We start from the raw sequence: 12,302 nt of genomic DNA on the forward strand, positions 1-12,302 counted from the left end.
TCTTTATCTTTTATAATTTGTTTAGTATTAAACGTGACACCCGAACCATGAAGTTCAGTCTCATGCCCATTCTTCGAAGTCTGTGTTTTTTTAAATCAGTGTATGTTAACTATACAAAACCATTTTTATTCATGTCAGTAACACACTTCGATCATACTTTTCTCTGCCCCTTTGTCTTCCATCTTGTGAACCCTTTCTTCCCAAACAGTAGTATCCTTTCCCCTTTCACACCTTGCAATCTATATTCCACAGATAAGAGAAAAGACTGCAAATTTGTCCTTCTGAATCTGGTTATGTCACCATTAAAATCTTGCTTGTAGTTATTTCACAAACTGGCTTGTCCTCTATGAAGTGCCCTAGCATTTCCATGTTAAAGCTTCCACTGTTGACCCAGTCTGGTATCCGTTGTGCTATTTGTTTCTTGTATTAAAATATTTCTGACATGTCCTTGCTTGTTAAGCACTGCACTGAGTTACAGTAGTTTGCAAGATATAGCCCATAACTTCATCATCTATAATGATGCTTCTGGTTTTGATTTTCTAAAGTATCCTTTGTTCTCATGTGATTTGTCAAGAATGAACAATGGTTGTTAAAGTGGGTGACTCTGGTTACATTTATCTTTACTATTAGCAGGAAGAAAGTATTGTTTGAAGGAGTATGTTAGATGTATACTTAACTATTATATACAAAGGGTCACCAAATGCCATCAAATTCTTAAAGGACCTAATATCTTTTTGATGCCTTTAAGTTGTGTCCACAGCTTTTCGTTTCACTAACAGTGCCAAACACTTTATACCTGGTGTGTAGATCCAATGGAAATGCTCCTTGGCTTACAATGACACCAATTTCAGTTACAAGTTGAAAGTGTCTTTAAGATGGTAATGCATTTAATACACCTTACCTGCTGAGCTTCCTAGCTTAGAAACACAGTATCCTACATTTTGAGCTATTGGTCCTTGTGAACAGCATGGCTGATTGCATGCTATGGCTCATTGCTCCTGATAGCATCCATTCTGTCATACAGCATGTACCTTAGTTTCAGTTTATCGCTTAGGGAAGTCAAGGTGTCGGGGACTGGAAGCAGGCAGTCACATTGTGTTTGTATGCACCAGGAGCAAAGCTGTCAACGCTTCCTGCTCCCCTGTCCATGCTGGGGTCTTGGAGGCTTGATCTTGGGCGGGTCTTGTATGAGTCCTTGTGTGTCAGGCCCCTGTTGTGTCTGGGAACATGTTCCGCAGCAATCTTCAGAACCTCTGGCTCCTACAGTCAGTCTTTCTCCCCTCTTTCACAGTGACCCCGAGCTTCAGGAGGACGGGGTATGATCGAGCTGTTCCAGTTAGTGCTCAGCACTCAACAGTCTCTCTGCACTTTTTTGTGGTAGTTGCTTCTCTGAGTCTGCCATACTTTGTTTAACATAATGATTTCCAATTCCACCTGTTTTCTTTCAAATGTCATGATTTCTTTTTTAGCAGCTGGATACAATTTCATTGCACATAGGTACTATGTTTTCTTCATCCATTAATCTCTGGATGGATTTGTAGGCTGGTTTTATTTTCTGGCTATTGGGAAATAGTGCAGCAGTAAACATAGATGTGCCAGTATGTTTATGTCTATTCAGCTTGCTTGAAATTGTGGTGGAACAGTCTTAATTCTAGATAGAGGCATCCACAGTGACAGGCCATTTAACTTGACTTCAGGTGGACACATGGGAAGTACCTGATTGGTCTGGTACACACACTGCAGGTGGCCTTTTGTCTTGTAGGAAGGTTTAAAGATATTTAAAGATAGACTCATTCTCCTGGGTTAATATAAGGAGGTTATCCTGAAAATGTGGGTCAGTAACAGTCTTGATTGAATGTCCCAGGGATGATGCCAGTCAATAAGCCTCTGGACCCAGTATGAGGACTGTCCCAGGAAGGGCTAACTGTAAAGAGTCTGAGATGCCTTCTAGATATGAGTAAAGATGCAAATTGGGAAAAGAGAGGGCCAATAATGTTCTTGAGTGGAATCATAGTGGGCAGTCTCTAATAGTTAAATTAGATCTCTTACTTCCTGGAAGATGAAAAGCATGAGTCTGCATGGAGATCATACTTAATTTTGAGGAGGACACACCCATCCCCTATCTGATATTAGAAATGAAAGCTGGTGATTATTAAAAATCTGTTTGCCAGAAATTACACGTTCCCCTTTGCTAGACAGACTATAAAATGGGGAGATGTGAGGTCTCCTTCAGGATTGGATATGTCACAAATTCTGAAGAATTGCTTGCTAGGGAAAAGAGGCTGGACTAGAAATTGGAGGACTTTAGTCCCAACTGTTTGGCCTGATAAAAACTTAAGAAGCTTCCACTGGGAAGTTAGAGGGGGTGATGCTTGATTTGATTTGATGAGATGTGTGTGCAACCATTCTTCTGGGGTGGCCATGAAGCTATGATCTTAAAGCCTGTTGAGTCTTCTGAGGGATGTTTTGAGGGTGGGTGAGAATGAAGATTATGGGTAGTTAGAGCCCAGAAGCCTTGGGATCTCACTGGAGAGATGCTCGGAGTTACTCGGTTGCTCTTGAGGGCCAGTTCTTCCTGCTACCACAAACAGCCAATCAAGAGATGTAAGGGAGGCATGGGATGCACTCCCCAGCCAGTTCACCAAAGTATTCTGCTGGGTGACAGATGTCAAGGAGAAAGGACATTTTATCAGACCAGAGTTGACAGAGGAGCTGTAGTAAAGAGTGGACAGGAGCACAGTGCTTGTGCAAGAGGAGAAGCATTCTATAGTGGTGAAGAGAAGCTACCTGGCCTTGCCTTCTGGGCCATAAAAAGTTGGCAGATGCAAGAATCTGTTATTATAGAGGGGCCTCTATTACAAGACAGGCCATTTGGGGAGGAGAAGCTCAAGAGTCATTAGGAATTTCATAATAGTTTGCTGCATTGGGCACCAAACAGCTAGGATCTGATTGTTAGGTAATGGTAGATTCTGCTTTTTATTTGGGGTCCTTTATTTTTGGTCTTTTTGTCTCTATAAAAATCAGTCAAGCCGGGCTGTGGTGGCACACTTGGAAGCAGAGGCAGGAAGATGTTTGAGGCCAGACTGGTCTACAAAGTGAGTTCTAGGACAGCTAGGACTGTTACACAGAGAAACCCTGTCTCAAAAATATATTTAAAATATTTAAAAAGAAAAAAAAAGAGCTTATCATTGGTTGTTGGGGTTTTTTGTTTTTGTTTTTGTTTTTTTGTTTTTTTGTTTTTTTGCACTGAGGATCGAACCCAGGGCCCTGCCCTTACTAGGCAAGGGCTCTACCACTGAGCTAAATCCCCAACCCCGAACATAGCATTCTTTTGAGATTCTAAATATAGCATAATGAAGGGCTCTGCCAGGATGGTAGCCACGAATTTGTGACTTAGGAAAAATCCATGAATGAGAAACATTGTAAAGAGAATCAGTAAGTTTTAGTTACTGCATTATTAGAATATTGGTATATCGTTACTGAGAACAAGACAGAAAAATTTCTTAGAGTTATGTTTTATTTCTAATGGTTACCTACCTTCCAGTAGACTGACTGACACCCGCCCTCCCCACCTGATAAGTCATCCTGCACTACATCTTTGAATGTGAACCTTACGGTCATTGTGTGAACAAACATTGCTACTTATGCACATAATGTTTTTATATACCTTCTCATGTTATCCTTGACTGGTTCTTCTCACATTTCCACTTAGCTGAACTTGATAGAGGAATCTTTTCCTTCTATACTCATTCTCTGCTAATTTATAATCAAGGAACAAACTGACAGGAGACAAGTCAGTACTGAGACCTGCAGGAAGACATACAATTTATTGTATTTCTACCTGGAAATATCACATAAAGGGCCAGATCATTGAACTTACAGGATTTCTGAATGCAAGTTACTGGTTTCTGGTGGGGAGATGTAAGCAAGCTGTGGGTGTTTGAATGGTTGGGCACGTGGAAAAGAAAGCTTTTCTTATTACACACACAGTCGTGGGTGAGCTCTGAGTTGCTCTTAGAATAGGTGAGAGCCTATGTGTGACGGGTTGGGATGTTAAACTCTTTCTTTTCCTGTGGTAAGATATTTTTACTAGACCCATTTTTAGGTCATACAAAGCCTCCTTTTGCATCTGTTTATTAATCTAGATGACTATACATTTCTTCTGTAAAGAGATGATTTGTAGGAACCCTGAGGTGTCTGTTAGTTCTGAGTGACCACTGCAGTATGCAGAATGGTTGGTTCTTTCCTGTTATGCTTTGGTTTTTCCTCAGTTAGGGCTGCTTGGGCAACTCAGCTTGAAGTGGGTTGGAGGTGTTGAGGATCACCAGCAAGTCCTCAGAAGTAGCTCTTCTCTTTGCTCCTACTTCTGGGGTCTGACCTTGCTCCTTCAGGGCCAGAGGTGCTGGTGTTAATTCCTCCCTGCCACCTTTCCCTAGAGTCTGCACGTGTTGGTTCGTCCTACAAACGACAGAATGAAGCAAATCCAGGAAGAGGTGAGTTTGGAAGTAGGTTTTGAACTGAAATTTTGAAGGGGTGGGAGGTTTGACTTGAGAACTCAATGAAATGGCAAAGTATCTTACTATCACCAGGGCTGGATAGCAATACAGCCAGGTAGTTGGTTGTGTGGGCCAGACATTCTTAGTCAGGAGAGAGACTAGAGTAACGAGTCCGTTAGCAGTGGGAGCTAGAGATAGTTCTACGTAGTTTGCAGTGTTTGCTGTTGTCTTTGTTTATGTCTTTGCCTCTTGCTTCTTGCTTGTCCACTCATTTATGAAGCAGGTTTAAATGAGTGTTTGTGAGAAACCATTTCTGTGCCGTCAGCAATCCTTTGCTTCTGCATACCAAGATTGGTTGATATCTGCTTTCATTAACCCCTAAGCATCTGAAATCAGGGAAATGTCTAGGGCTACACTTGGGGTTGTTCCTGGCTACAATGGCAGTGTCCAGTTTGTGAGGCAGAGCCTGAGAATGACAGGCCGCAGAGTCGCCATCTCCTCTGTGGGTTGCTGCTGTTGTTTCCTGTGTTCTAGCTAGTGCATGCTACAATTGACTGTGATTGGCACCAGGACTTTAAAAGCTCTGGCCGTCCCTGGGTTCCCTGTCCCTGTGACCTTGAAAGCAATTGAGACTAGCCACACAGAAGGTAATAAGTATATTAGATAATAGGTGGAGTTTATTACAGAATGGAAAGGAGCACACTTGAAGGGTGAGAGTGGCCAGCGGCCAAAGGGATCATTGCCCCATCTATAGTTAACATCTTTCTACTGTTGCAAAGGTCTCTGGGAGAGATAGTGTGCCCAGAAGGGTGTTTTTCTGCACAAGTGATTGACATGCCCATTTGGATTTCAGTGGTTTTCAGACTGAGTAGATGGTCAGAATGTCAGATTCCGTTCAGGGCCAGAGAGATGACTCGATTCCATTCTTTGTCAAATCAGAGTTTTCCTGGTTTTTGTTTTTTGGGTTTTTGTTTTGTTTTGTTTTTGAGCTGAGGATCGAACCCAGGGCCTTGTGCTTGCTAGGCAAGCACTCTACCACTGAGCTAAATCCCCAACCTGAGTTTTAGGTCCTTGTTTTATAGTGTGCTGTGTTTGAGGGAGTGGAAACACTGACTTCATATACAACTAGCTACCTAACATAATTACGCCTTTAGTCTGTGCTGTGCTGGTTCACAATACGTAAAGAAGACTTTGTACTTAAATGTGAAGAAATAAGTTGGCTTTCTATTTGATTTTGAGGCCTACTTGAGTTCTTAAGTCCTCAGGCTGCATAAACTAGAGCTACTAACAAGTCATGATACTCGTTCCTCTGGGACAATGGTTATCAACTTTCCTCATGCTACAACCCTTTGCTACAGTTCCTCATGGTGTGGTGACCCCCAACCATAAAAGCATTTTGTTGCTACTTCATAACTATAATTTTTATGCTGTTATGAATCCTAGTGTAAATATGATGTGCAGGATATCTGATATGTGGCTCATAGGTTGAGAACCACTGCTCTAGGGTGGGCAGTAGAATAGACTTTACAATGCAGTATACAATTTGCCACATGAATTGGGAATGTGGTAATGACTGAATTATGTTCTTGGCTATATGTCATAACGATTATATCGTGGTGGTTTTGGTCCCCCCCCCCCAAGTAATTTATTTATTTTAAAAATAGAGTCTCACTATCTAGCCTTGGGTGGCCTGGAACTTTGGGTACCATAACAGTTGAGGCTTTGTCTTTTACAAAAACCTGTTGAAACTTCAGAATTGGAAATCTAAACTTGCAGCAGGGGGTTCTCACTCAGCCTCAGCATTACTGAAGCCAGATGATTCTGTTAAGGATGACTCTCGTATCATCTTAGGTCTGTTGTTTCTTATGGTATTCTCTCATGTGAAACAATCAGAATACCTTTACTCATTGCCCAGTGCCCGGCTGGAAGGACAAACTGTTGTTGGCTGAGAGCCACTGGTCATAGAGTGGCTTCTTGTCTTCAGGACCTTGGGAAGAGGTGTTTAATACCGAGGTGGTTAGAAGCCTGAGTCTCTAGAGCTTGTTTAGCTGTGGCAGGAGCTCCAAGTTTGTGGAGCCTCTGATTAAAGCTGGCTTTGCTGCCCTCTGCAGGTGACTTGGTGTCTGCTTCTGCTCCTGCCTGCTCTCCAGCTCTCCCCTTCTAGGCTTTGGCAGCATTTGTGTGGCCACGTTCTAAAGCAGCTTTGTACTAGTGATAGCCTTAGTTTTCCCAGAACTCAGGAGTACAGCAGTGATTGTATGTTGAAAGCTATTAGTAAGATATTTTTAAAATCAGGAACAACTTACCTTTAATAATTTTTATAAACTGATATGAAAACAATTTAAATAGTAAATTATCTAACTAAAAACCAAATTCAATTAAATAAATTTTTGGTTGTTGAACCTACTAATGTAATAGTGTTCATATATTTTCTCGCTTATGTTCCTATTAAAAATGGTTGGGTACAACATTATGTGAGTATCTGAAATAATTAATGATGATAACTTTATCTTATAGAGGTCTATTTTAAACAAAAACAGTGGTTAACATTATTTATGCCAGGTTCTGGATCAGTACTCTGAATTAATGGATTTCTAAATTCTTTTAAATAGTGTGAATGTTTTAGGAGTACCTGCTAAACTTCCTGTGTATATTACTCTTTGGGCTGCCTCTTAACTGGTTGCTCTGGTATCTACATAGTAGCTGTAATATCATTCATTGTATCTATATTATATGATATGTTAAAGATTCTCAGCAACAGAAACCACCATGATTTATACATTACCCAGTGCCAGGGTGGGAAAGACAAAACTGTCCTTGGCTGAGAGCCAGTGGTATAGAGTGGCTTCCTGTCTTCAGGACTTTGGGAAGAGGTGTTCTTTAATACCACCTGAGGTGGGTGGAAGCCTAAGTCTCTAGAGCTTGCTTAGATGTGGCAAGGAAGTTTGTGGAGCCTCTGATTAAAATGTGTTTTGCCCTTTTCAGCGTTTCTATGATTACACTTACCAATTGATATTGGTGTGGCCTAGACTGCCATATATGATATTATTTCATTCTACATTACTTTAATGTTTGGTGGTGTTACTAAGAGAGGTAGATTTAGATGTTAATATAGTAATGTGGTGAGAACTTTCAATATTAAAGTACATATATGGCTTTTCTTATTAGTTGGAAACAGATAAGCTAGAAAACGACATCTTGTATTGTTTGTTTCTTGTCCTACAATCTTTCTTGCTGTTGTTATGTAGGTAAAGAGAGATCCATCCAGTCTTTGAAAACATCAAGAGATACTTCACCCTCAAGTTCTTCAGCAGTTTCTTCATCCAAGGTTTGTTACTTTTCTTAAGTTAGGTAGAACCACAATATAAAGATGATGGGTTGCCCGGCACAAACAGTATCATATGTACCCATGGTACTTAATGGACCCATTTGAAAGCTTGAATTTGAAGTCATACAACGTGAAAATATTAGAGGCCAAAATAAATGATCATGTTTTCTCATTGCTATTTTTCCATAGTTTTTGCCAAGGTTAGAGTTTGCTGCTGTAGCCTTTGCTCATCTTCTTCAAATGGGAATGCATATTTAGATGGGGTGTGCTTTCATCAGGTTCGCTTTTATGTGGGGCTTTGAGGGCATAGGCAGAAGCCTAACATGTGTTTAAGACCACTCAATTCCTGATATGCTGTATGTCCTTTTACTTAACACATACAGAAACTGTATAGCTAGGTTTAATCTCAATTCTATAAAAGACTGAAGTTTCAGAATCAAGTAATTTCCTCCAAGTGGTAGCTGCTCCTCACATAACATTCTTTATTCTTATTTCCTCGCATCTCAGAATGCATTGGCAAGATGGAGCCCATGTTTCTTCACTTAGTTACCGTTATCAGCTCCTCACCCTTCCCCGTGCTCATAACTTGGTGCAATACTCTTTGCTTTTGGTCTTGACTTTTTAGCAGAAATAATTTCTGCCTGTCAGTCTGCTATTGGTCTTCAGGGACAGTAGTTTCTCTGCCTGAGAGGAAAAAGTGATCTTTCTGGGACAAATTTTATCACTGGAGGGCCTTACAGATCTTGGGATTCTGAAATGTCAGGTTGTTTTTGCTGTGTTTGTGGCATGGGTGGACTTGAGGTTCTTGCCCTTGCAGATGTTGACAGATAGTTTTCCAGCTCTTTGAAAAATTGGTATTTAAATTTGTTTTTGAAGTTGGCCTTACTAAGCAGTGGCTCAGGCTGGTCTTGCTAACCCCCCTTCAACTTCCTAGTTCTTAGATTGCCTTCTCAGCTCAGGGCTTTTTCCTGCAAGTAGTATGGCTCTGGGAGTATAGTCTTCCAGGGTCTATTTTTAACCATTAGAAAATAGTTCCATGTGACAGCTTATCAAGTGCACACACTCGTAACAGATGGACGGACAGATAGGAAAGTTCCCCTGGTAGGATCTCTGCATTTTACAAGAACTCCTAAGTCATAACTCTCCTGAAGACATACATCTCTCAAAATTAAATATGCATATTTTCTTGGATATGTTTTTGTGTTCTTTTAAAGTTTTTTTTATTTTTTATTTCTACTAATACTTTATTTCTACTGTCTTGCAATACTGTTTTAACCGTCTGAGCTGGGTAGGCATCTTATACCCATGATCCCAGCACTGGAAGGCTGAGACAAAGGGATTGCATAAGTATGAACTAACCTTGGCTACAGATTGAGACTCTGCCTTCAAACAAACAAAAGAGCCAAGGGATAAAAACACAGCCTTCTGGATGGGTAGAGAATGGAAATGAGGGATTTAAGCTTCTTTAGAAAGAAAGCTGAATGGAGTGGCTTTGGAATATACCTGGAGTAAGTTTCAAGTTTTCTCTCTTGGTCTTCTGAAAGCTTGATAGTTTCAGTCTGTGATGTAAGCTGACACTAGAGAGATCTGTGGAAAATTACTCTAAGAATCAGTATTATGTTTATGGGAGCCATACATAAAGCATCAGCCCCTGCTTGATACTGTGTCTTGCATTGTGCAAAGGCAGGGAAGGTTAGGGGTTAGGGTTGACTTTGGTTGGCTGCCTTCTTTCTTTTTTTGCTTTTTTAAAAGATGATTATTTTTAAATTACGCATATGTGTGGTTATGTGCATGTGAGTGCTAGTGCCAGAGGTCAGAGGCTTCGAAGCCTCTGGAGCGAGAGTTACAGGTGATTATGTGCCAATCACATGGGTGCTGGGAACCAAATTCAGGTTCTCTGTGAGAGCAGTATGTGCTCTTGGCCATTTTGGCCATCTCTCTGACCCTCAAAACTATGTTATGCAGACCAGTCTTCCCAGCTGGAAACCTCTGAAGATCACTGGTGGCCTCTCTAGGCCAAGTGTTTGTCCTGTGATAAGCTTTCCTAGGCAGTTATGGGTATCTTAGAAAAAAGGCCTCTTGTTACAGTCTTTGCTCACTTTTGCTGATTTCTTCTTAAAAAATGACAGGCAGCTTTTTGGAGCCATTCCTGGGTTTCTAGAGACCTGCAGTTTCTCTGAATAATTTAGTCAAAATAGTTAAGTATATTTGAGGAAAATATTTTTCTCTCACAATGATGTGTATACACACACACACAGGATAAATACAACCCATGGCCAGCCTGTCCTTTTGTTCTGTGTCTTGTTTTTCTAATTTGAGGGAATGAGGCTTGCCTTCGTCCCTTTTGAGGAGTTCTATCGGGATGTTCTTTGGTTTGTATAAGTACTTTATTCATGGCTGTGCACCAGTACTGCCGAGGTGGTTTTCTTTTTTGTTTTTGTTTGTTTTCACTGGGACTGTATTTTAGGCAAGGTTCTCTGGAGTAGTGGATAAAACTAGTGCAGTGTGAACATAGAAAAGGGTGAGCAAGCGCTCCCTTGGTTTACATGATAGGCTGGGTAGTCTGTGACTGGCAGCGCACTAGAGAAGCTGAGGACCTGAGCTTCTCCTTAGTCCACTAGACTGGATGCCTCATTAGTCCCAGACCAGTGCTAAGGCCTGAAAGAGTCCTGGAAATTTGCTGGTACTAAATCTATCATGGAAGGCCAGAGAGGCTGGGCGCAGATGTTGGGAGGACAGCAGTATTGCCTTTTCCTTGGACCTCTCATGTCTACCTGTTCAAGGCCCTATGAGCACAAGCCTTCCCCACCTCAGTCAGTCCTTACTGAAAGCAGCTTTATGGACCCAACAGAGGCATATTTCTTAATTGATACCATATCCATTCAAGCTGGAAATCAAGATTAATCATCATAAACTAATTTTGTGGTCAGTGACACACACACACTCTTAGAGTTAGGGGTGATGGGGTCTAGTTGGTAAACATGGTTCTAGGAAATAGGATGGAGTCAGAGGGCCACTTTGAAGGTTCTAAGGAAAGGCTTTATAATCTGTGCCATCCTGCTTCCCATATTCATCCACAGCACAGGCCCTCATTCATCTACAAAAGACCTTTTCTTTGCCTTTATGTTTCTTCCATGAACTCACTCATCTCTATACTAGATTGATGGCAGTAAATATGGAAAAGAGAAAATACCAGACATTATTAATAGATATGTTCTAGGCCTATTATCTTTATTCTCACAACTGCTTCGTAAAAGGAAAGAAGTCCCACCTAACAGGAGATTCAGTCACACTGCACGCCAAGGTCTGCCTTGATCATATGTATTTGGTTAGAGAAAGTAGCATTATGGCAGAACAATGAAATTAAACTCTTGTGCGATGAGTCTGACTTATAAAGATGACGTATTTGGGCCTTTCTCGTGCATTAAGAATTTATGTTAGGGGTGGAGAGGTGGCTCAGCAGTTAAGGCTGCTCTTCTAGAGGACCAGGGCTTGATTCCTTCTACCTGCATGGTGGTTCACAATTCTCAGGAAATCTAATTCCAGGGGATCCAGTGCCCTTGTTATGGCCTCAGGAAGCAGCAGGATCACATAAATAATCTATCTTTCAAAGAAGAACTTACTGTAAGAGAATTTAACCGTTTTATTTCATGGGACATAATTAAAGATAAAATGTTATAATCAGTATGATGTTGTTTGTATCCTGCATACAATTTGTATGTATTTGTCATGTTTTTTGCATTGGTCTTTTAGATGAGGTCTTGAAGTTATATGTAAATAAAGTTGTGAGTGATGTGTAGTCCCTGTATCTGTCTTAAAGGAATTCTGGGCTGAGTTTGGTGTCTCTAGGTAGCTGTGGGTGGCCTGACGCTTGTTCTCCTCCCCCAGCCTTCCTTGTGCTGGGAATACATGTGTTACTTGGCCTGGCTCTCTGCTGGATGTTCTTGAAGGAGTGGAAAGGGATAGACCTACTCTCAGTACTTTGTGCTTCTTGATGTTAGAGGCCTTTAAGAATGCTAACAATGATGTCTCTTTATTATTTCTGTTAGGTGTTAGACAAACCCAGCCGGCTAACTGAGAAGGAACTTGCTGAGGCGGCAAGCAAGTGGGCTAGTGAAAACCCAGAGAAATCAGATGAAAATAACTTGGCTGAGATTTCCGAGTTTGAGGTATGATTTAATTTCATTTTTTTGTTTCACACCTGAATGTTTTGTCTGGATTTTAAACTGGATGGAAGTCCTGTGTGGTACCATACACCTATAATCATTTACTGCACAGAGTAGGAGTGTGAAAAGTGTATTTTGGGGTGATTTTTAAAGGAAGATTTTTTTTTTTTTCCATTTTGCTTTGCTCCTTCCATTCCTTTTGCAGCCTGGGGATCAAAACTAGGGCCTGTCTGTATTTAGTTTTTGTTTTACTCTTTGGGGGCCCACCACCCAGCTCTCAAATAAATACAAGGAGAATTATTCTTAGTTATG

General features: G+C 41.0%; 1 protein-coding gene across 12 annotated transcripts in view; it reads left to right on the forward strand.

The window, feature by feature from the left end:
* Pphln1 (periphilin 1) overlaps positions 1–12,302 on the forward strand; it is a 125,343-nt gene that overhangs the window by 82,353 nt on the left and 30,688 nt on the right. For 9 of the 12 annotated variants that reach the window (XM_036207762.1, XM_036207755.1, XM_036207753.1 and 6 more), the window contains 3 exons: positions 4,437–4,493; positions 7,745–7,824; positions 11,874–11,993. In XM_036207762.1, the coding sequence (XP_036063655.1) occupies positions 4,437–4,493; positions 7,745–7,824; positions 11,874–11,993 (257 nt within the window). The remainder of the gene's footprint in view (positions 1–4,436; positions 4,494–7,744; positions 7,825–11,873; positions 11,994–12,302) is intronic. The other 3 variants (XM_036207754.1, XM_036207757.1, XM_036207765.1) reach the window with 1 other exon arrangement.

The sequence above is a fragment of the Onychomys torridus genome, chromosome 16 (genome assembly GCF_903995425.1).
Source record: "Onychomys torridus chromosome 16, mOncTor1.1, whole genome shotgun sequence".
In the NCBI taxonomy this organism is placed as follows: Eukaryota; Metazoa; Chordata; class Mammalia; order Rodentia; family Cricetidae; genus Onychomys; species Onychomys torridus.